The 26184-nt window shown below is 40.6% G+C and overlaps 1 protein-coding gene across 1 annotated transcript in view; it reads right to left on the bottom strand.

Moving 5' to 3' along the window:
* The window catches only part of PTPRO (protein tyrosine phosphatase, receptor type O), a 145310-nt gene extending 129000 nt beyond the window's left edge, over positions 1-16310 (bottom strand). Inside the window, 1 exon segment of the mRNA XM_009278985.2 lies at positions 16149-16310. Coding sequence (XP_009277260.2) covers positions 16149-16310 — 162 coding nt within the window.
* Positions 16311-26184: the final 9874 nt, after the last annotated feature.

The raw sequence follows: 26184 nt of genomic DNA, 5'->3' as shown, positions 1-26184 counted from the left end.
CGGAGCACAGGCTTGCCCTGCCGCAGACATATCACTCACTCTGCAGGGGAAGGAGATTTTCCAATGAGAGAACTGGGTCAGTAGAACAGGAGTCCAGGCTCGTCACTTCAGCAGTTTAAACATAAGTCAAGTTAGTGTTTAAACCGCAGGCTCTGACCCAAGGAATGTGAACAGATGCCATACTAAGACAAATCACAGATAAAACCATTTTTGCTGGTTTTATTTTTGTTTTTTTAATCTTACTTAACCTGAATTTCCCCAGAGTTTGGTGCAAAAATTCAACAAAACAACACAGTTTTAGTATGAGTCACAGAATCTAAGCTTTTCCTCATGAATATTTATAAACTGTAAATTATAGCCATTTGCATTGTTCACTTCATGCCAAAAAAAGCAAGTGTCACATTCCTTTCACTTAACTCACTTGATATTTCTATTGATGTTGATAGGTCTACCTGGGTTTGAAAGCAAACAGGGTTTGGCTTCCATAGGTATATGACTTCAGATAAGACTACATTGATAGGGCTCAATATTATAGTTTTACTCCAGAAAGACTCATGCTGAATATAGAGAAGGACAGGATAATACAACCTGGAACTGTCATTTACTGCAACTAAAAGTGCCCAATAATGTTTATGATCCTTTCCTCTTAGCAGCTGCTCCAAGATTTAATGCTAATAAAAAAGCGTATTTTGGAACAATGCTGTTTTATTGAAATCCTCTTCCTATTCCTGACCTTCACAAGAAGCTGAAGGCCATTTAGTGGACTGAAAAAGGACAAATGGATGTAACTCAACAGAAGAGCCAACTGCAGCACAAAAAGAATGGGAGTACTCAGTCCCTGAAGCACGAGAGTGAAGGTCAAAGAGTCCATGAGCTAATTCACAGGAAAAGGCAAGTCATAAAATTTGCTTCTGAATATTGGTTAAATTCTCATCTACATCATAGGACTATGGTTTGAAGATACCTCATTCACCAGGTTTTGGTTTTTTTTTTTTAATTACCTCATGAATCCTTTCTTCTGAAGCCATTTTACACCTATGCTGTGCCAACTTCTAAGGGAAATCAGAGTAGAGTCCCCGGAGACAACTCTCATCTTGAGATTTCCAATGCTTCTTTGTCACAGTGAAATCAGAAATACACTGAGAGTATTTTGTGGCTTGAGGCATTTGGTATTTTCATTTCTGGGATGAGGGATTTATGCAAATTCTTATACAATAACAGAGAACTTTGAAGCTTTTAAGATGTCCTTTCACCACCAAACGGTTGATGGGAATTTAGCATTTTCATTCAGTGGCTTTCCCTTTCCTGTGTAAAACATTATTTTCTCCCTCGCAAAATTTTGTTTTGTGGAAATTACTATTAAAATCACAGCCTTAAATAACAATAAAGCCTGTTGTCACATTCCTGTTGGTACTGTCAGTTTAAACCACAATTGCTCTTGGGGTGAACTTCTGAGCACAGAGCGCATCATGCTGAACACAGTGCTGTTACCTGAGGGATGTTGCTTTTGGCCCTCTGTAGCTGTGTGCTTCATATAAAATGAGATTTGCAGAGGAGGAAATTAGACAGCCAGCTCCAATTGAATTGCAATGAGATTTGAGGACCTATTTCCCATAAACCTTGAAAGCTGTAGTCAGGATCATGCCCTGGCATGCAGGTAAATGAGAATGCTATTCTGACTGCTTCCTGCTATCCGGTGGTGTGCAAATGTGCTGGTTTGCTGCAGTCTCACAGCTCTCTCCTCACCCTGGAAGCCTAAACCATTTCACTTCTGGGTTTTTTTTTTCACCCAATTTTATTCTAAGCTGAAATGACAAACCTCTTCATGGTTAAAATTGGCTTTAGGCAATCGGTTACTGAATTAAGCTGCTTTTCTTTAGCCTATTTCTATTCTGTAAAGCATTTCTTCTACTTCATTTACCTCTTCCCTTTCAAGCAGCATTCAGATTTGTAGATTTGTCTTTTTTTGTCCTTTTTTTTTTTTTTCCATGTGTAATATTTACAATAATAGTGAGATAATCAGCCAGGGAAAATTTCTCCAGACAGAAAGCCAAAGAAAACTCCATAGTTTCTGTACATTTATGTGAATATCCAGTTTCTGTGAAGAGAAAGAGATGTAAAAATGGTAAAGGTGGAGTGGAGAAGCTGGCTTTAGCACATCAGTTGGTCCTGATAGAGCCTGCTCTGCAGAGCTGCACTTGTGCTGTAAATGATGGATAATCAGGCAGACCAGAAAGGGACCGAACTAGTTAGAGGGATGCACAACATCCATCTTTCAGTCTTGGAGACCATCTCTGACAGGTTTTAATCCTCTGCAGTACAGCTGAGGTATCAAGGAAATCTCACGTCCAAGCTATCAGGGAAATGGGAAAGCTATTGATGAAGATGACGGGTAGCATGCAGTTCCCATATGGATAGCCTTATCCTACTGTATATTATCTACCATGTATTCATTCAAGAGTACAGATCAAACTCCTCTCCATCCCTCCCTGAGCTGCCTTGCAGTTTCTGGTGGGATCTTCCAGAGGATTTTTGGCTCCAAACCATCTTTATATTAAATTCAAAAGAGCCCTGTTGTCTGGTAAAGAGACCGCCAGACCGTTTACTAAGCCAAACAGCAGACCGGAGCTAGCCAGCTTCCCTGCAATAGGTTAGTGACCTCCAAAAATTAACTGCAAAGAGGAAGGGAAAACCCGCAATTAAATTCTTTGAGTGACTCAGGTGGATAAAATACTGAACCTGTGCTCCTCTGTAATGAGGTGTTAAGAAGATGCAAAGGGTGAGAAGATGAGAAGTTAATGTCTGTCTCTGTCATCCAAAATTTGAAGATTGTTGTGTTTGGGTGACAAGAAATGTATATTTGGTATCAGTAGGATGGTCACTGAATCTCCTTCCTTTACAAATGAAAACCAAAATGACAAAAAAAGCCAGTCTTACTCTTTGTAAGACTTTTTAGATGAAGCTCAACTGATCAAACTACAAACAGTTTAAGAGATTTAACTGTGAACTCCATTTCTAAAAAAGAGTGTTTTCAGATCATGGTGTACTATTAACATGCTAAGGGTCCTTCTATATCCTATTAAGAAAGGCCCCAAATCTCTCAATATCTGTTAGAAGTACAATCTTGTTTCCAGTGCCTGGAGAAGCACTAGGTAATTACAAAACAGACAGAATACCGGGAGGAAGATAAGAAAAATCATTATGTCACACAACCTTGAATTAGGTTGATTGCATACTAAAAAGCTACAGTGTAAAGTCTTACCTCTAGTGAAGTCAATGGTAATGCTCCTACCAACTTCACTTGGGAAAAGTTTTAGACAAAGGTTTACATATTGAATGCTTAGGTCATCCTAAAGCATTTATAAAGGTTACAGTAGTTATTAATGAGGTGTCTAATTAAGGTTTCTGCGGTCTCTATATAATCACTTCTAATTTACAGTACTATAGGAGAAACTGAGTGAAAATCATGATTTTTTTCCCCCAAACATTAAAATCCTGGAGGGGGGGGAAGAGGGAGGAAAAAAATTTATACTTTTGTATCTATTCATGCATAAGATCTTTGTTTTGAAATTTGGAAGATGCACAAAATTTCAAGGCAAAGCCATGAAAATGACAAAGCAAAAGGTTAATTAGTCCCTTCCCTCCTTTCCTCTTTTGCAAATGTCTTAATGTCTCTCCTGTCTCACTTTTTGGAGGAATTTTCTCACTAGCTACACTTTTGTCACTTACAATTTTATGCCTAAAATATTTTTTTAGGACTTCAGGAAGCAGAGAGGGGCCAAAAATCAGGGAACGGAAAAGAGAGGCTGAAGTTCTACTACTGTTAGAGAAGAAAATTACATTTGCTGATGCAGTCCCTGACCCTGAGAGCACTCATTTCCCAATAGTAATAGCAGGAGTGAGCAGAGGATCTCGCGATGGACACAAAGTACTTGATTCACCCCAAGAAAGTGCCCTCCACGACAGAACTGCAGCGTGTGGAGTTGGCATTACTTTCAGTGGCATCTTCAGTGTGGATAGGCACGGGGATTTTGTCTCCAGAACTATGAATTTGGCAGCTTTCTTATGCAGAAAATTTAGTTAGGAGTAGAGAATTTGCCGTATGTTGATTCTTCCAGGCAAGTGAGAATGAGCCAGCTGCAGTTGTAAGAGCTGGTGTCTTCTAATTCTTCCTTCTTTATGTGGGCTCTTCAGCAAAATCTAGCTATCAGGTAGGAAAGGATGTGCAAATAACTGGATGCAAAACTCATTCATCTTCCAGGTAGTCTCCAGACAACCCTGCAGTAATTTTCCCTCACGATCAGGTAAATAATAGACTCCTGGGGGGACGGAACTTATATGCAAGTTGTCATGTAAGTAGAGAATAATTAATTACACTCTTATTTACAGTTTGTCTGATAAGAGCATTAAATGGCAAGCAACTAGAAGAATTCCAAGGTGCTAAAATGTTTGCTCTCACCCACTCAACATGCAAACACAAGGGGGATGAAACAAATTTGGCACTGATTTACACTATGTCCCCTCACAGTGATGGGGCTTGTTTTTTTGTAAAACAGTTATCACAGATGCCTCTGTTCTGAAGCCGAAATCAAATTTTGTTGGTGCTCCACAAGGCAATAAAATGTTCTAAATACATCAGCAGTCTTAAAAGCCATGAAATTCCAATTATCTACTCTGAGGTCCTATAGGACCCCACACATTACTCAGATTATGATCTCAGATACGTCCTTGATTCTTCTGAATTTTCTCAATTCAGCTAGTGTTACCGGTCCCTGGCTCCGCTTGTATTTACAAACCTCAGCACCTGTATCAGGAGTAAATCAGGAGATTCAGATGCTAACTTGTCTCGCTAATTACAAACCCACTGATTTCTGAAGAAAGCAAGAAAAGAACTTTATGCGGAAGAAAAAAAAGGAAAAAATAGACTCCAAAGGGGCATAAAACAGGCATAAAACAGTTATTTTATGCAGAAATATTCATGCCATATTCACTTGCACCCTTTTTAAAATTTCATTCTGGTAGAACCAGAACATCTGTCACAGGTCTCTTAATACCCCTCTGACAAGGTGAAGATATAGTCACATTAAGACCTTGGCACTTGCCAGTGAAACACATAAGCTGTTCTTATGCTTAGTAAAAATGAGGTCCTAAGATTTCCGATTGCAGTCATAAAAGTAAAATAAAAAGCAAAAAGGCAGGAAAAAAAGAGGAGGAGGCTGCTTTTATTTGAACCATGAAAATTTCCTTCACATATTCTTTTCTGAATTAATTTCACTGCATTTTGATAGTGATCTTAACTCATCGAGCGAAAAAAAATTGATGCGGAAAAAAGTTACGCTAATAGGAATAAATGGCTTTAAAGGACTGGAAAGTAGATATACGGCCTCTTTTATAGGTCACTACTCATTCCAGCTCCAAGGTCATTAGAGGGCAAATGTTGCTGCTTTCTTGTGGCAGCAGATAAGCCGGTCTGTGACTTGCAGCTACAAGGCTCATCCCTAAAAACCAGGGGGGCTGCAACATGAGCAGCAGCCTCAGCAGAGGTGAAGGTGGGACCGGTAAGGGAAGCGTTTCACTTGCATGCACTAAGGAAAAGTCCAGCTTTCACTAGTTGGGTAACTAACTAAAGCTATGTCTGCGTGGAGATGTAGTTATGGTCCGGGGCAGTGGCACAAGGCAGGAAGGAAATTCTGCCTTTCCATGGAAATGAGGCTTTGGTGTCGGTTACCCAGTTCTTGATTTTTTTTTTATGTTAACAAAAGGAAGAGCAACATAAGTGAGAAGGATTCCCATGGGCTAAATTACTATAAGCTAAATTGAGTGACGGCTCTAGAAATTATAACCATCTATAAGGTATGTATGCAGTACAGCAAACTCCCTCCTATAAACCCAGCGAGAAAAGCTACTTATTCTTTTCTGTAAAGTAGTGTGAGATTGGCAGGTGAAATGGAAATATTCACATGGGTATTAACTAGTATAATTTACTGCTGCTATTATTCAGTTTTGGAGGGAGAAAAACCTTTCCTAGCCACCCAGTTTATTCAAGAAATATTTGCTTAAAATCATATTACCATAGGATTCAGGCATTACTTCATGAAATTTCACAGCTTACGAGTCTTGACATATGTTTAATTATCAGGCAGCACGTGAGCTTTTTTTTCCTACCCATACTATTTTATGTATACCTCTTATGCCATGTTATGAATAATAGAAATACATACAGTAAGTACAACTTGTAATAAAAGCAATGTATTATTCTGATTTGAAAAGAAATAAAGACACCTGAGCCAATAATCTAGAAAATAAAATTGCCTGTGACAAAAAGAAATAGAAGAAACACAGATCTGTCCCATCCCCAAAACCAAAGCAACCAAACAATCCTATCCACATATTTTATCCATTGGCACAACCTGCTGATCAACTTCCCTGAAGCCCAGGCACCAGAAATGGATTGCATCCAGGAGGATTTCTGCAAACCACACCTCCAGCCTTGTTTGTTTCAAAGAGCTATCAAGTCCATATCACACTGCACTTCCAAGACTAATTTCAGCCTTTCAAAGGGTGCGTACCAATTTGTTTGAGTCTCAAAACTGTGTTTTGTAAAACAATGGCAACAATAACAAAGTCAGAGAACAGGAAAAAAATTATGTAGCCTGATGTGAACACAAATATTTTAGGAATGCATATTACATTTAAAGAACACACAATAAACATGAACAAGAACCAAAAATAAAATAAATATATATATATACCCAAACAACCAAAGAAACCCCCCAACACCCCCACCTTTTTTCTTCTGTATAAAAGAACCACCACGATACCATGTCAGACCATGACAATCAAGTAAATAAATAAATAAATAAAACTACTAATTGGAACCAGCAAGGCATATGAAGTGAAACAATGTTGTTTCACTGTGTACTGTAAGAAGCACCTAAGTAAATATATGAATGAAAAAGAAAGCACTTCAAAGCTGAATTTACTTCTGGTGTTAAAGTTTCAACTTATGAGGACCAAGGAGGATGTTTTACAAATGAACCTTGTATGAGATTAAGCACAGAAGGAACTGATGCCATTGTTTCTCCTTCAGCTTAACACGAGATCTCTGTGCCACTTCCTGCAGTGCCTTTCATGGACTGGATAACACCAATTAAAAGATTTCAGCAAAATCTAATCAACTGTTTGCCAAAATAAGTGAAATTTTCTTAGCTACTTGTATGGTGTTTAATAAAAGAAGTAGGAGTCTACAGACAACAATTACAATAACCAGCACAAACAATTTGGGAAACCTCTACATTTTGTGGAGATCCAAAAGCTGGAGGCTGATGGAGTAAATTGCCTTATGACTGTACTCCAAGCCTTATGCATTTGTCTTGTGATACTGAGAATCCAACGCGGGTTATGTTTTCTGTAGTCAGAGCTGACTAACCACATGGCTTTGTACGCTCTCTAAAAATCAAGTTAGATTTTTTTAAAACATGTAATTAAAGATTTTAATGTTTTTGGAGAGAAGAAGGGAATCAAGTGTTTGATAAGAAGGCTCCTATTTACTTCTAGATGAATAATGCAACGCAATTTGAACAGGTACGTTATAACATAGCCCAGGTATGGGTTGACAGCCTTGTTTTCTTCCGCATAAGAAAGCCTTGCTTTTGGATGCATGAGATTAAAAGCTAATGGTATAAAATGGATGATCTTTTTAACAGGTAAGATAAGCAACTCGAAGTTTGTATGCCTGTTCAGACTTTTTGGACATGCAGTTTTACGTGATTCCAGGCAGTTTCTGCTACTAGCCAGAGAACTGTTTCTCTCATGCTTTTTCAATATTTCTACATCTAATTGGAGAAGAAGTGTTCATTGAAATGGAAACACAACCAAAAAATGTTGGCCAAACTCTTCTCTGCCTCCAAAAAATGAAATGGAAAGACACTAATAGGTATTTATTTATTTCATCCAGGCTTTCTTGGCTTAACCTGTATTATGTAGAAGGGAGAGAGGACTGACTAGGTTTCAGCCATCATCACTAAGACTTCAGGGTGAAATCCTAACTCTACAAAGGCAACAGAAATCAATTCTGGATTTAAAACATAGGGTTGATGCTTTAATATTCACCTCCCATTCATGTTCTCTTAAATCTCTTCCAGAGCTTTGAAAACCTTAGTCCAAATTACTTCATTCAAAACTGCTGAAATTACCCAGAAGCTTTCATGAACAAGAGATACTGAAATTCCTCTGCTTTTTGCAGCATAAAATCATATGCAGCCCGAAAGGTGCATTTAAGAGATATGAACTTCAGTTACAACATCCAACAAGTCTAATGGGAGTTTCAAAATTATAGTGGAACCAGAGACCAGGCAGGTTTCACCGTGATGCCTAATAAATATTACAGATAGAGCTTCTAATATCAGCTCTGAACTTTGTGCAAATCCTATGTCAGGTTTTGGCAATGCCATAGGCTGATACAGAACACAATCCTGTGTTTCCCCTTGTATTAAAGGGGGCAGAAACAAAAACACCACCGGAGAAAAACCTGGCACTGAGAAAATACTAACAACCGTTCTCCCCAGTACCTGAAAGTTTTTTCTTGAATAATGAGGGCAAAATGAATGTACAATGTTTCCAGACATCTATCCTTCCAGCACCATGTACCCCTAGGAGCAATTGTGCTATTAATAAAGTTTGGAGTTGTCAGTTCTCAAAATGTCATGATTTTTTGAAGCACAAAAAACCTCAAAAGATCTTGCCATGCACTGCTAGAAAAACTGTACCCCTCACTTTTCCACATGATTTACAGAAAGCTTTTGAATGAAATGTCATTTGAATCTCAGTATTCAAGGATGCCAGGAAATTTCCAGCGCTGTGTTTTATTTGGTATCTGTTGCCCCCAAATCCCCCTGGTTGTACTGTCATGTGGGCAAGAAAAGCCAACACAAGACAACCCAAGCCATAAGGGAAGGGACTCCCGGGCGCTGGCTGGACCCCAGGACAGTACAGAGCTGCGGCCAGAAAGCCTCAAGTTTCCTCGCTGGCTTCATTCTCACCCCCAGCTGAAACTATCCACAACTGGCGCATCTGGCCTGAGCAAGCTGGATTCATGCGGTCTGGACAGAGATGACTGGCTCTGGAGGGTAAGTTATCACACCTTAGCACCTATGTGAAAGATCTGGGATGTATAATCCACTCCTCTCCACTGAGTATACAGCAAAATCTACAGCTCAGGCCGAGGCTATACACATCTTTTTAATGGCTAATGTGAGGCAAAACAAATCTCACCACAGACACAGGCCTCAGCTGCAACGGACAAGTCCCAGAAAGCAGTTTCTCCTTCTGTGAAGGGAGGACCAGACGCCAGCGCGGGCTGGTTATTCATTGTTCCCAGGCGCTCCTATTGCAAATGCAGCTGCACTCCATTGCCAAGCCATTTTAATATGGTTATGCTGCACAGTCCAATTCTGCTGCTCTTCCCTCATGGAAGCGGTCCCACTGAGTTTAACAGGATTACACGTGTGGAAGGGAGTTTGGCCCCGTGCCTGCTAGCTATGGAAACACCGGTTTTGGTGCAGGCTGCACCTCTGCTGCATACTCAGCGGCTGAAGCCCACATCACCACAGCTCTGCTGCTAACGGTAGCTGACCCAATTAGATTAAAACCAGTTTAGGCACAAGTACCTGAGATGTAATCACGTATCCCAATTGCACTGCAGACCCATCCAGCCAAAGGGCCGGCGAGTAATTGCTACCAGCACAGGGGACCAGTCCCATATCTTGCCTCCTTGCTTGAGTGTACTCTGTTCATTATGTCAGTGGCGCACTGGGTCAGGCTGATGCTTCCTTGGTTAACTCTCTACTGACACCACTTCTACAGTGCAGAAATTGCCAAAAAGCGTGGTGCAGAAGCTGCTCAACCAGGGGAATTCTGATCTGAACCCACTGATGCCTATGGGACCCTCCTCTTGAAATGAACAACTAGAAATGAATCCAAAGGAATTTAAATCTGAAGCTATGCCTCTTGTGCTGCCTATGTAAGAGACCAGTTTCTTCTCTTTTTCTTTCAGTTTGTACAATCAGTATGGATTAAACAATGCAAAAGCATGATCCTGAGGATGTTAGGCTGGTCACTAATTTAGAGGACTACCCAAGCAAGGAAGGATTATTTTATCTTATTAAGAGAGAGCACAGCATTTAAGACAGAGCATTTGCATTAAAACAGACAATTCAGAATTATAAATACTGTTGAGTCTGAAATTATGATTGTTAATCTCTCCTCACATAACAATGTTCTACTGACACACATTGTAAATCACTTCCTTTTGCTTGCAGTAGATGAAGCCATCACTCAAAATGCTCATTTATAAATCTGAATACAATTTAAAAGGTGAACTTTAGTTTTACTAAGGGCAGAAGGGCAATGCTGAAGGTGTAATACTGATGTTAATGCATTATTTATGACTGAAATTTAGTCTGTATTCAGTAATTCACTCATTCCTGTGATCAGAACAGGCAGCAGTTCACTCTCCTGGATCCTATTTCCCTCTCTGCAAGTGCATTAGGTATGCCATGGGCAGGTTACCCAGGTCACCTAGCATATATTTTTGAAGACACAAAGAGCAGCTTGGTCCCAAACTCTCCGCAAACATGTTCCTTTTAGGGCCCCTCTTACACATCTATAAAATGTGTACATTAATCTGAGAATGATTTTTAGCAATTACCAATAAGCTGTCTCAAAAGGACATGTTAATCTATAATAAAAAATAACCAGAAAACAAAACTCAGTATCTTCATTTGTATATTAATGACAGGAAGATAAGATTTGTGGTTTATAAACTGCAATTAAACACAGGTATGGAATCATTAAAATATAAAATACTGCATCATTAATTTTCATTTTCCTATGGAGACAAGATAGACATTAGCAAGTACATGAACACCAGTGCTAATACTCTCTACCCCTCTCTGCATCTTTAGGTGCCAGGGTTTAATCATCCTTTGTCCCATGCTAATCTGCAGAGATGCTTCCACTTCAGCAGAATCTCCTAACTGTCTTTGTTGAAGTAAAAACCTAAAAATAACCATTTCCAGTGCAGAACTGTAGTTTACCAAAATGCAGCCAAGCGGGGTTTTACAGTAGTAATTGATTTGCTGACCAAGTGAATGCTTCCAGTTCAGGTCACTTTATTTACTTAATAATGGCAGATATTTTGAATGTGTTTCGTCTCCAGACTCTTTTTCAACTGACAGCTGATGTACATCTAGAACAGCCTAATGTTTTTGGAGAGAATAAATCATTTCTAGAAATGACCAGAAGGTAAAAGAACTCCCATGGGTAAAATTGGTCTGGTCTTCATCAAAATTTCAGCCATCCTTTACTGGCCGTCCTTTTTCCCCATTCACAAAGCCCTTCTAGGAAATCAGTTACAGGATGTGAAAGGCAGTAGTCCCAGCATTACCCCTTTACAAATTTCAGGACAGGACTATAACACCCTACATTGATGCAGAACTCATTTTTCCCAATAGTTCCTCAGACTTCCCAAAAACAATTACATAAGACACACTGAAATATTTGCAAGATGAAACCTACCTGAAATTTTTATTTATATTAAAAAACATGTTTACACCTGCCTACTATTCATTTGAGGCAGGGGAGCTTCTCCATTTGCGTTTTTCTCTTTTTTTTCCCCCTTCTTTTTTTACTAGCACTGATAATGACGCACACATGACTCACAGCAGTCTTCTGGGACAGAACAACCCTGGGCCAGCGTGCATCGACACTGGCTAGCACCACGTCCACTGGCAAGGGACTTTGTGCATAGCTGAAAACACAAACAATATTTGACCAACCAGACTTTGAATTTAGTGAAGTCTCCAAGTACAGGTCATACTCTTCTTGAAGAGAAACTCAAGAGAATTTCCTTCCTATTGAACGGCTTGTTCCAGGTGGGTTCCTGCTCAAGTGCTGCTTGGGTCTGCTCTTATTTCTAAAAGTGAAGAGACATGAGACGGTTTGTGCGGACCCAACAGCCTGCTGTCAGCAGAGGAAGGAGGAACTGCTCCTTGTTTCGCCCGTCTCCTCCCAGCCATCCGCTCCCACACCTTCCACTGCCTGCTGGACCACTCGTTGTGAAGGCTGAACTTGCTAACCCTCCACAAAACTACCCCAGCTGTAGCGGTGAGCAGGGCTAGTTCCAAAAAAAGGGTCCAACAAGTACCTGAGGCGGTGCAAGAGAGGAGCCGGTGGCTTTGCACAGGGCAGGACTGGAGCCAAAAGGAATGAAACCTCCTGGAACCAGCAAACTACTGGGATGAAGCAACATAAGCCAGGTGAACCTAAGATCTGACACCACTGTAATAAGTGCTGCCACTAAACACAAGGTAATATCATCACAGATACCGTACTTTGGAAAACACCTTATTTCTCATCATTTCATAGCTGGGTCTTGCAGTCTGTACTTGTTGGCCCTGAAGCCTGCAAAACAGTCTGAAGTCAATGTGATCACTGAAGAGAGTAAATTCTCCAGCCCTGGTTCAGCTGGGTAGTTAAGGATGTCCCCAGGCCTCGGGACACGGGTCGCTTTGTCAAAGCCATGTGTTCCAGGTCAGGCGCAGCCTTATGGGCTTTGCTCAGATGAGGTCTATGCTTGCAAGTAGGCACTGGGACGAAAAGGCCCTTGCCTGTGGCCCAGTCCCACCACCTTTATAGGTGGAAATATAATGGAAAGACTGACATCGATTTCAGTGGAAACAAGGTACTGCCTTGCTGGTCCACCTGTCATTACGTTAGTGTGTGGGATTAAGGAAACCAAACTGCTGGACTTGTACAGAAACACACATGCAGATGCTTTTGAAAGCGTTTGCAGTGCTTCCTACGCATTCAGAAGCATAAAGGCAACACTTTCCTCTTAACTCTGTAAGTTATCCTGCACATGCGTAGCAATCTCAGGACTTTGGGGAGGTTGGACCTACTGCTTATGCAAGGCTCCACAGTCTAGTAGTTCCTATGAGGAGCATCCAACCTGTTCTGGCTATCAGATATCCAGAAACTCAGGAAGATTTGTAAAGTCATGTAAATGCACCTGGACAACATTTCTGGAAGGAAGAAGAGGAAATATCTGCAAAGCCACGTGACTGTTGGCACGGCCACCTGAGGCTTGCTCATTTGTCCCTACCATTGTGTCCCTTCTTCACCTCCACTGCTCAGCCCCTCTCTGCTACTACATGACGCACATGCCATTCAACACTCTTCCAGAGCCATCAGTCCAGCTGCACCACCTGCTCGGGAACCCCACACACCAGCGAAGCCACAGAGTTGTTGTGCCGTTAGCGGGACACCTCTCTTGAAGGGGTCCCACACCATCCCTAGCTGCAGCTTACAGCTGTCGTTCAATTCCTTTTATATCAGAGCCTGTACCTAGCCACCAGCTTTCCATTCACGGATTGGAGACCTCCAGTGAAACTCTTCGAAGATAACGTTCACAAAACATGCTTTTGTGGTTTTAGTTCATTATCTATTTGCTTTCACAAATTGATGGAGTGACTGGTTTTCTAGCAAAAATTATAAGAACTTAAAACAGTGATATTCAAAAGCAAGGTCATATACCTTCCAGAGAAAGCACTCCTGTTTGCTAATAATGTGTCCGATTAAATCCCAGTATGTTGTGTGGGAGCACCACTGTTGTTAGTAATTGTGGGCTTAGAACTTAGGGAGGGCCTTGGTATAAATCACATAGCCGTAACAATAGTCCTGGAAAATCTATTTTATGGGCCATCAACCTGTCCTGGTGTAGAGGAGGACCAATTTATCTACCAGAAAGCTTGGAGTATGATTAATGGAAGGAATATATGTAATTCAGACAGACAAAAACACCCAAACAAGCTTGCGTTAAATGCTTTCCAAGAAAAGGTGAAGGCGGGGGGGAGGGGGGGCAGAATAAAAATCAATTTTAAGCTCTTCACAAAGGCTTTGGAGCCCCCATCCTTCTAAGATTACAGTACAATATTTTTAAGACAAACAACCATATATTTCGGAGGAAGAAAGAATTTTTAGTTTGGAAAAAAAGTTGATCTATTTATATTTTACAGTAGTGTATCTATATCAACGGTCTGCTATGTGTTGATTCTGTGATGGTATCCCAGGGCCAGCTGGTGGTTGTATATGGCCAACTGGTGGTGTTATGTTGCCCAAAGAGGTTGTGGAGGTACATACTTAGAGATATTCAAAAGCTGTCTGCACACAGTCCTGGGCAACCGGCTCTAGGTGGCCCTGCTTGAGCTGGGGTGTTGGACCAGATGACCTCCAGAGGTCCCTTCCAACCTCAACCATCTTGTGATTCTATGAACTGTAACCGGGACAAGGTTATGAAACCCTAGCACAGTTACAGCCAGCTGAGCTCAAAGTCACAGGCACTGATGTTGATTTTAGTTACATTTGGTAAAAATCGGTGTAAAACCATTGCTTTAGATGAAGTTCATTTGAATTCACAGTGTAGGTGACTAAGCACAGTAATTGGCCCTTTTTTTCCCTAAGAAATATGATCTCTATTTGAATAGCAGCTATTTTCACTAAAATAGTCTTTTCATGTAATCATAGTCTTTTTGTGACTATTTAGCATTCCACTGGAAGTTAACTATTGAGCTGGGCTAAATGGCTGCAAATGGTGTGTGCAAAGAAGCCTTTTCTTTGACTGTTATAAAACGCAATCCAAAATGTTTACTGGAGAAATACAACTTCACGTAGAAGTGAAAAGCAAAATACCTCAGAAATGAGGTTACACGGTTTAGGTGAGGAGGGTGTGTTAGAGGCTGGGTGTGAGCCAAAGGGACTTGAGCAGGGTTAAGTGCGGGTGGAGGAGAATCAGGGCTGAGCGGCGCAGAAGGAGATGACAGGTGAAACAGAGGGGAAGAAGTGGGCTGGAGGGGAAAGAGGCCGAGGAAACAATAGCAAGGGGACAAACACTAGAAAGGATAAATGCGAGAAATGGGCTAGTATTTTATTCTTTGAAAAATATGGATCTCAGACAATTGCAACTATTTGCGAATACCTGCAAATGGTTGTTAAAGTTACTGAATTTTCCTTGACTGACTGTCCCTGCCTCCATTTTTCTTTTATTTAAAGAGGGCTGAAAGCTTAGGATTGACACGTTCTTTCTGGAGAATCAAAATACTTGCTGGGAAGCTCCTTAGGCTTCTCCACCATAGCAAGAACTACAAAATATTTTTTGTCAGTCAATCCAAATCATTATTTTCCCTCTCAAACCTTCAGAATACCCAACCTCCACAGTATTTTTTGCACAGCATTAATAAATAAAACATCCACACACTCTGCCCATTAATGTAAAAACAAAAAAATCATCTAGTATTTAATTCATGAAGGAAAGGAAAAGGAGAAGATTCTTTGTCTTTTTGCACTTTCTTAGGAATTTCTTCCAACTCTCCAACAAGATGCTGCCTCAGAGGCACTCCTCCTCTCCCCCTCAAGTACTGAGCCTAGTTTCACAAACTGAAAACCAGATTAGCCTGCAGCTTATCCACTGCTAAGCTCCCCACCAGCATTTTAGGTACCAGTCAGCACTCTGTTACGATGATGTCGTAATGTGAATGGTAACGTAAGCCCTCAGAAAACACCTGAGCTGAGGTATCATGGCAATGCCTCTGTGGCTTGTACCAGTTGCGTATCTGTCAGAGAGGGATGCACTAGCACAGTCCAGTTGCTCCGTGGAGGAGGACACAGTTTCTGCTTCCTCCCTTTCAGGATACAAATGACCTCAAAGTGAAAGGACCAGCTGAAAGCATGGTGCTGCTTTCTTCTCTATAGCCAGCAAAGTTGCCTTTCTCTGAAAACGGGAGGATACAGCACTCTTCTCCAGCGCAGAGCTGCAGGGACGGAGGAGCACCATTAGCACGGCAATGTTAGCAAGCTTGCCTCCATGAGCCCCGGCATGACTCACAGGCAGGCAAGGCTGGGATGTAAGAGCAGCTGGATCCTCCCCAACACCTGGGCAGGTCCCTGCCACCACCTTCACCTGCTCTGCCACAAAGCCACCCTTGCGCTGCAGCTGTACACACTAACAGCCAACATCAGCGGGCATCTCCTGACATATTATAGGGGGAGCTACAAAGCCAGGTGAGTTATTCTGCCCCCTCTTCTCCTCCTACCTGAACTGTTGCAATAGGGACAGGATGGGACAGAGACACCAGCAGGTCGAGTCCTGCAGGAACTGCTTCTGGTCTCCCAGTGAGACCGGGCTGGCTGAAGGGGTGGGGGAACAACTCAGGCCCCACTACGCCACTGTCATCCTCTGTTTCCACAGTCCCCATGCTACAGGCTACCAAAATCTGACTGCTCCTGTAGAAAACAGCATCCACAGAGACTCCTCCATTACTGTCACAAAATTGATTTTTTTTTTTAATTAAAAAACATATTTGTTTAATCCCTCACAGTCAGAATAGCGATATTTAAATTTATGAGTTGGTGCTGGTCAGGGGATGCAAACATACAGGGAGTATCTTTATCTTGCCTGTCACCAGAAACTATTTATAGTTTGATCTGACTGGTTACTTTGACATAGATCCTTTAACCATAACATCTTTCCATTCCTCTAGTAGCAGAGATTTAGCATTTCAGGCTGAGTACATATGTTGGATAAGAACATAATCCTCAGCTCTGGGCATAGGAGTTCATGGTAAGAGGATGGCTCTGCATACAAATTGAAAACACTGAGATGCAGAAAAGAAAAATACACTAAAGCCCAATATGCATATCGTGAAGGCCTTCTGGCATCAGAAGAAATCATCAGTTATTTAATCTGACATCTTTAGAAACAGAGAGACTAGAGAAAAAAAAGGAGAGAAAGAGAAAAAAAATGGATATGACCTTTAGTCCAACACTCCAAGTAAAGAGTTTGGATAAATACTTGCAGAGAAGGAATATGTCAATATGCAAAGAGGAAAAGAGATAAATGAGACTAGACCATTTCAGCAGAGAAAAATCCCAGAGCTCCCATTCTACAGCCATTGATGACAGCAGAGAGACGGATTTATCAGGGGGCAGAAGGGGACACTCCCCTTCCCCTCTATTAGCCTTCTTAACTAAGCACGTGCATTCCTGGGTGCAGGATGCAGACATATCTCTGCAGTCCATCTGCTTCCCCTCATTCAGGTTGGGGCTCATTTCCTAATGCAAAAAGCCTTTTCGTTATCATTGCAAAAATTCACAGCAATTACCAGCCATCCGTCACATAGTACTGTAGGAACAGGGGGTAGCGTTTCTGGACAAAAACATAAAGGATCAATCCCAAGCATCATCTGACACCACTAGACTTTGTTCTTTAAACCTGTAAAAGACACCAAGAAACAACGCAATGTGGAAAACCAGAGTATATGTGAAACTCCTGTATCCACATGACATGCAACTGTCAGACCATCCCTGTTTTAATAATCTATAAACCTTCCAAATTATTAACATCAATTGAAATTAGAGGTCTTTTCCAACCTCAATGATTCTATGATTCTATAAAATCGTGCATTTAAACTGCATTGCAGGCAAGGGGATCTCTGGCAGAGCCATTTCAGTCTGCAGCCCCTTTCCCACATGCCCTGCAGCTCTGTTGGGCACAGCAGCAGCTAAAGCGGACCTCAGGGTCTCCTCTTTCACACCACCCTCCCTGCGCAGTGGAGGCCAGAGAGTTTGGCATAGCTAAACCTAGCTTTGAAGAGAACTGGGATTAGAGAACCGAACGTTCTGAACCCACAGTCTGAGCACAGCTGATCTGCCCTAGGCCATGCACAACATCTTGAAATCCCTTCTATCCGTTTCTTTTATGCTAAATATAAAGAGGTGCAGAGGTTTTTCCTTTTTCTATAAACTCGGCTCGTTCTGTGTAAGCTCTGTTCTCCAGGATATCTTCACACTCTCTGGCGACACCTTTCACTTCACAAGTGGTAAGCATATTCTGCAGAATAGTCTTTCTTTCTTCCCAAAATAAATTAAATCTGGCATTGTAGGGTCTTCAGGGAAAAAGCATCATTTTGCTTCTGACATTATGAGATTTTTTTTTTTAACTGTAAGATACGCTTTTGTGTTATTCACTGGAAGATCTGATTTTTTAAAGCTATAAGCAGAAGGCTTTTTTATGGTGATATTGTTTGGAAATCAGGATTCATGGAACAGAACTGGAAGAAGCAAGGGCCATAGAACAACAACCATCTTAGGGACTTTTTAAACTTAGGGGGGAGGGGTTTTTGTTTGGGTTTTGGGGTTTTTTGTGGGTTATTTTGTTTGGTTTGGGACAGTGGGGTATTTTTTATTATTCTGTATCCTGTAGTTAAAAAAAGGAATCTGTATTCTAGCATGGACAAGTAAACATCTGAAAGTATGAGCTAACAAAATTTCAAGGCAAAATCTGTGAAAAAACTAATGAATCACCAAATTCATCCTCCCCTCCAACATTATAAATCATTAGTAATAAAATGCTAGTATGATGCGGAGTCAGGCAGCAGAAGCTGTAATCACAGTCCAAAGTAACTGTTCCTTTAGAGCTCATTAAGTGTATCAAGTCCCTGTAATCTTCTATTGATTTTAGGAGCAGTGGTTCAGTTATCAATACAAAAAGCATAAGAGAAATTTCCAGAAAGGATACCACATATTCCCTTGAGATATGTATTTTTCCACCTTGATTTTCACAAGTTTCTCTAACTGTAAAGTTAGAGAGGATCAGTGATGACTGATTCCTCTGCTCCAGCACTAAGCCAGCCAGGACAGAGGCCAGCCCTGCCCCAACAGCCTTTAATTCACATCGCTCACAAGTACCCCCGCGGTGAAGCTTTAATGGTTTCCTGCATGCCTAAGGCCTAAGCTTGTAAAATATATGAAGGCATCGTTCTCCTCCCAGAAGTGTAAGTAAGGGGGGGGGAGGGGAGAAAAAAAAAAATCACAATAAAAAAGCCTTCTTGAGAAATGTATACCTGTGAAATGAATGTGCAGCGATGGCAGATACCTGTCTGACTCTGCAGACAGTTTAGGTAATAATTAAGGCAGCTTAATTGGCAGCTCTAAGAATTTTATCCTTGATGTTATATTTAAGGCTCAAGCTCCAAGGAGCTGGTGAATGCAAGCAAACCAGCAGACTTCAACAAAAAGCTTGTGACTGTAGCCCAGAGTTTTAAATTCTACGGAGAAAGATAGCCTAAAATTATTTTCTAAATGCATTTAAGGAAAAAAAAAAAAACAACCCACAGTCAGGTTAATAAGACAGTTTCATGCCCTTTTGAGTCCCAATTCATGATTTTTAAAAAGGTTTAATTGACTGTCATTCCTTTCCTGCGGGGGCCTAAGAGGTTGTCCAGAGAGGTGGTGGAATCTCCATCCTCGCAGATACTCAAAACTCAACTGGACATGGCCCTGAGCTGAGGCTCAGACCACATGGTCTCCAGACGTCCCTTCCAGCCTAAATTACTGTATGACTCTAAACAGTTACACGTTTCCCTGTATCCTCGGAGATGCGCGGACTCCCTGCTCTGTACTACAGCATTTGTCATTTTGTTGACAACCAGGGGACAATTCTGAATTGCCTGCTTTCTCAACTGGCCCATTGCAGTCTCTTGCCCCCCCCTTTCCCCACGTGCCGCAACTGGGCAGTGTGCCCTGTACGCCCTTGCAGCTATGCAGTGGAGCGAGGAATATCAGCATTACTGTCATCCTAAAGGCAGCTAGAAGGATAAATGGACAGCAAAACATAAAGCTGTCCAGTGATATCCAACCAGACCACATCCAGCTTATAACACCGTTGTGACTTTTGCCGCACCATTTTTGAAGAGAATTATTCCTTGCTTTTGACTTGCAGCCTTACCACTGCATCTACAGACAGTCCAACGTGGCAGCCCTTGGCTTACCTCACTCTAGACAAGATAGTTTGCCGTGAGCCCCATTCTGCTGTGTTGTTGAACCTCAGCACAGTAAGTTATTACACTGGGAAATAAGCATGAGAAAATTTGACCCTTTCTTTCTAAGCACCATATGAGACCCATACACCTTACGGGACAGCAGACAAATGCAGAGATGGTAAACTATCAGCTTACACTAAACATTTCAATGGCAAGATTGATTCTTCCAGTTAAAACTAGTATTAATTCAGGTAGCCACTACCTCTCATATGCTTTAATCATATAACCAGCACTCATAAGGGCAACGAATCCCTATCTCCAGAAAAAATAAAAGAAAAAAATCTTTCAGATAAAAAGAAAAATACCCTGATCAGTAGATGAGTTTTCCCCACAGTACATATTGACAATGAACAGTTGATCCTATACAACCATTACAAGATACCACTACTAAAAGCCAACCTCCAAACAGGTCACGTCTTTATTGAAGTTTAGTTACAGAAAGAAAAGGGATGCAGAAATAACCATGTACATAACTGGAATAGACGAAGCCTGTAAGATATGCTCTGGCACGTTCCAAAATGCTTCTGTTTCTTTTCCATTTTATCTCTTAACCTCATAATGTTCACAAACATATTTTAATTGTGTATGAAATAATGTCACCTGCAACTATTCCAGTCACACCAGTCCTTCTGGCGAGGCCATAGGGAAGGCATTCTAGCTCTGCTCCAAGCCGAATGCTCATGCACCATATAACAGACATTCCAGAATTTGTTTCCTCCACCTGGACACTTACCGATATCCTGACTTGCTACTGTCCATCACCTGGCGTAGTAATGCCTACCAGGAAAAACTGGTATCTGATAGCTAGGCTGGTATGCCACCACATAAAAACCCCTTTGTCCCAGCATCAAGCATGATGTCTGCCATAGCCAACCGGTCTCTGGCATGTTGCTTTGCAAAAAGGCTCCTGCAAAGTTTGGGTCATTGACGACAAAAATATGAAAAGGAAAAGCTAAATATCTTCTTTTTAAAGAATATTTACAATATGCAGCAGATATGGATACAGATCCCGTTTAAAGCTGTTACGAAGCACTGCAGTCAAAGGGCCAAAACTCTGTCAAAGGGCCAAAACTCTTTTTTTTTTTTTTTTTTTTTTTTTTTTTTTTTTTTTTTTTTTTTTTTTTTTTTTTTTTTTTTTTTTTTTTTTTTTTTTTTTTTTTTTTTTTTTTTTTTTTTTTTTTTTTTTTTTTTTTTTTTTTTTTTTTTTTTTTTTTTTTTTTTTTTTTTTTTTTTTTTTTTTTTTTTTTTACTTGCTGCTATTGCTAACTTCTTTTGACTATTCCCCCTCTAATTCTCAAGTTTTAAACCAAACAGAAACATGTCCATGCAGAAACAGACAGAGCTCAATGAACCTCCACAATTGCTCTGTGTGTACATCGAAAAACACATCCAATTTTTACTTCTTCGTGGAAGGAATTCAGAGGATTTGACTCCACCATGAGTTCCTCCAAGCAAAAGCAGCTCTGCTACTCAATACGTAACTTGAACTTGTTGCCAGCTCTTAATTTGGCTGTGCATTTGCCCTTTAGAGGAAAAATTATTTTCCAGACACCTATCTTAAATTACTTCTCAAATTCTAGTTCCTTTCTGCATTTCAGATAAGCACGTGAATATATTTTGAACTGGTATTTCCATTTGTGTGATCACAGATATGGAAGTCTACTGTTCTGTAGTTAACTGGAACAGCGTAAGTGAAAGAGTCTATGAAATAACGTCTGTGTTCCGATCGCACCAGAGTGGAGCAGGATGAGAGTTTATGTTCTGAAATTCAAAGGCCCCAGATCGTAATTGGGTTTTGGTATCACTTTTGACTCAGCTAGCCTATTAAAGAAGCAGCGGCCAGCTGTATTGTTCAGATCCATATACAAGTGAGTATCTGGTATTGATGTAGAATTTGGTTTTCATCCACCCATGTATCTGTGTTAATGCTGCAATGCCAGCAAAATTAGCTATAGGTTGAAACGTACTTCAATCTGAACTCTTATTTGAACAGTCCCTGAAATTTGCAGACAAAGAGAAAGAGGAGACTGATGGCTCTGCCTGGAGAAAACCACCCAATTTTTTGCCTAGCATTAGTTACATAACTTAAGTTTCCTGCAGAGGAGTTCCTCTTCTAAGAGCAGAAGCCTTCAAGTGTGCTCCTATTGCACTGTCTCCAGCAGCGGATTACAACACGCCAACTCTTGCCAATACAGCTACTCCCTAAGCAAGAAAACTGCTCAAGATTTATCTGATTCAGAGTTTCTTAAGCTCAGATTCCAAAAATCAAAACCGTCCCGTGGCTTCCAGTTTGCGCTACCAACACTGCAGCGAGCCCAAGGTCACCGGCATGTCACGGTTAGCTCTGTGCTTGCATGTCAAACTTCACAGCATGACCCGGCTGAGATCGCAGGTCTTCCCGCTACAGCTTGCTCCAAAGCCCATTTAAAGCAACATAAAGACTTCTATTGACTTCGTTTGGACTTTGGACCCGTTCCCAGAAGCACAGTAGACTCTCTGATAGCTCCCAGCATCCTAAGAATTAGAGGCAACCCGTCAGTTCTGGTTCCAGCTAACAGGTCGATGTTGCACATAAACAACAGGTGAGATGACAAAATTGTTAGCCGTACCCATGGAGTGCCTCCGTTTCAGTTAAATGCTGGTGACATCATACCGTATCACCATTCTGTAGTTTTCATGCTTTCCCACAATGCTGCTGAGAAAACCTGACGGAGCATTGGAGCCTATGGAGTCTTGAGTTAGTTTTCAAAAAAGATTTAAAAATAAAAAAGCATTTTTGGCTTAACACATCATTTTGTAACCCACTGAGAAGTAATTTTATACCAGAGATCATTTTGAAATACACTTAAGTATTCACTATGTATTCATTTATCTTTCAGAAAATGTCATAATTTTTCTTGTTGTATTTAATAACTGCTAGTTAATTATGTAAAATCCCATCCCATCTGCTTATTCCTTCACACAGTGAAATTAGAGGGCTTGATTCTACAGCCATTACTCACAGAAGGAGAGGCACTGATATAATGGACTTCCCTGAAAAGGGATTACGGTATAGGATCCTCTGATATTGATTTTATGACATCATAATCTTTTCCTCAGAAGCAGACACTGACTCAAGCTAATATCAGTGCAAGATTAGGCAGAGGCAGCCAAATGAGAGAAAGAAAATTATTAAAAAACAAACCTCCTCATTTACAGTAAGCAGACTGCAATAAAATATTAGCTATGTTCTCTGTTTTGAATAAAATTCTCTTTAAAAAAAAAAAGTGATGTTTCTCTCTTTCATCTCTTGCCCTGCTTACAGTTACTTTCATGACACAGTTGTGAGCTAGAGCATTTTTTGTAGGTTAATGGGTTCTCTTTGAAGGGATTAAAGTCACATTGATTATTAATTTTTTTTGATGTTTTAAACTGATGTAAATGTCCAGAAGCTCTGATGAGCAACATCCTGTAGAAATCAATACCGAATAAAAACAAAAGCAGCAACAACAACAACAAAAAGCCTTCTGCTCAGTTCCTGGGGGAAGCAATTGTGACTTATTTCTGTTTGGAAGGTATATCCGCCCCTTGGAGAATACCAGCAACTGGCATATATGATAATCATTTCTCAGTTATCAAGAGCATCCTTATTTTGATGTGTCTATCTTTCAGACTTCAGGCAGAGTTTGCAGATATTTTGCATACAGAACAAAGCTAGGCACAGCAGTGCTAAGCAACTAATAAATAAATAAATTTCATTGCTGTTGGAAAATGTTCATTTTTTTCTTAAATCTGCCTTGCAGTACTTTGGGAAAACACTAATTAGCATTCTTTCTGTGGAATTTTTTCCACCAATTCTCTCTAGTGTTCTTCACCATATTTTAATGGGGGGGGGGGGGGTTGGTTTGTTTTTTTCTTGCTCGAGTTTAAAATTTTTTTGCTGTTTGTAAGTGGAATGAGAACTAGACCCTTCCTTCTCATTTGATAGGTCAATGAGGAGTAAAGACTTTCCATGTTAAAATGACTTCCGTATTAAAATGACTTCCATATGAACAACGAGGAAATGATCCTGAAAAGCTGTGGTCCAGATAACAGACACATGCCAAACAGCAGACTACACAAAGGTAACAAGGCAATCGGGACAATTAGTGAGCTGCTCTGGGGACTCCTCTACTCCTCTCAGCCTTGAAGAACAGCCCCTTCTTGGTTGATTCTAGGGATGTGTCAAGGAAATGATTGAAAGCTTTTAAAATTGAAGTGGTTGCTGATCTGATCGACAACTTAGTGACTGGGACCTACCTCTCTTGTCCCAAAGCCTTGGCCTTTGCATTACATAGTCGGAAGTCAACATAACTAAATCGGGGACCTACAGGTTTATAGCACACAAGGGAGCTAGTTGTTCAAAACCTTCTGACACAACTAGAAGACCCATGTCTCAACCTCCTAAAGAGCACTGAGGCCCAATCATTTCAAAATCACAGCTGTTAGATTGACAGGCAACATTATCTGTTTTTCCCAAAGTACTTAATAAGGAATTTAGGATTTTTATCCTCTGAGATGTTCATATCTACCAAACAGCTACCTCATGTTAAATCTCTGGCTGACATAGAATAGCACAGAGTTGTTAACTTCTGTTATCTCCATTCAGCTCCTCTGAAGTGCTAGATCCCTGTGCTTAAATGTCCCACTCGAATTTTTGCATCCCCAACGTTATGTTTTCTACCCATTCACAGTGCCTATCCCACATATTCTCTTCTCATGTCCATGCTGCCACCTCAAGAACAGCATACTGAAAGCTGAGTGTATTAATTCCCTTAAAAACATATCTCCAGATAGCTCTCTTCCCTGTTACTATCAGCTGTGTCACCAATTTTCCCATCACCGATGCTTACTGTAAAGCATTTCTTCTCTAAATACACGCATATAAGAGAAGAGAAAATGCAAAGATAACCATAGTAATTTGAGCACAGCACATACTACTCTTGCTCTGGTACAATGTGCTATCTTTATGGCGAGCCAGACATGATGCATATCATTTTATTTCTGGAACTCCTTCATTTAAAAGCCAGTGTAATTTCCTAGCATAAGAATGAAGGAGTTCCAGAAATGAAATGCATCACGTTTGGCTTACCGTAAAGACGGCAGACTTCTTCCTTAGGAGTTGCTCCCTTCACTGGCTGTATTCATTCAAGATTATGCAGTGCTATGAAAAGCAAGGTAACCTTTCTGTTTCAAGTATCTCCCATTCTCTATTCATCTGTTACACATTGCGCACGTGGCAGCTAGTATATGTTGCCACATTTCTTTCATAAAGATTTTCCTCTTTTCATCTATACATTGATAGAAGCTTAATTAAAAAAAAAGTTATAATGGCTTTTGTGAGCAGAACATATTTAATAAGCCATTCTCTTCATTTTCTTAGTAGACTCCTAGGTACTAAACTCTGTGTAAAGCTTTTCATTTTAAAACATTTTTAACGTTTATCAAAGTTTGATTTTTTTTGTTTGCATTGCAACCAATTACATTTTGCTACAAGAATAGAATCCTTAAAATCTTGAGTAATGGAAATGTAATCACTAATTTACTAGAAGATAAGAGTGCTCAGGATGACAAAAAATTATACATACTTCTCCAATGGAAAAGGCAAATAATTTTAAAGAACACTTAAAACCAAAGTTAACTATGAGCCTTTCAAGTTGTTCAGCAAAAAGACCTGTTTTCAAAGCTTTATTTTTTGACATTTATTGTCCTGACCCATGTGCCTAAGTAAAAAAAGCTCTCTTCTCCAGAGCTGAGACTGTCTAGTAAAACAAGTCTCAAGATGGATTTATACAAGACTTTGTTCAGTTTAACATTCATTCTGAAGCTCTGTAAGGTCATGTCATGATCTGCCTGGATTGCTCTGTGTGGTGACATCAGAAATGCAGAGATTAGTGGGCTTCTGAAGTTCGGTCAGCACGCCGCCTGTGAGCCCTTTAACAAATTGCCACGGGATCGCCACAGGTAAGTCTTCATTCAGCATGGTCCCTGTCTTAACCCTAATGAGGGATCACCCCCGAGTGTAGAATCATAGAATCATAGAATCATTGAGGTTGGAAAAGACCTCTAAGATCATCGAGTCCAACCAGCAACCCAACACCACCAGGCCCACTAAACCATGTCCCTAAGTGCCTCATCTACTCGTCTTTTAAATACCTCCAGGGATGGGGACTCAACCACTTCCCTGGGCAGCCTGTTCCAATGTTTCACCACTCTTTCAGGAAAGACATTT

The sequence above is a fragment of the Aptenodytes forsteri genome, unplaced genomic scaffold (genome assembly GCF_000699145.1).
Source record: "Aptenodytes forsteri isolate BGI_AS27 unplaced genomic scaffold, ASM69914v1 Scaffold241, whole genome shotgun sequence".
NCBI lineage: Eukaryota > Metazoa > Chordata > Aves > Sphenisciformes > Spheniscidae > Aptenodytes > Aptenodytes forsteri.
Note: the sequence above shows the minus strand (reverse complement) of the source record. Positions and strands in the feature narration are given on the sequence as shown.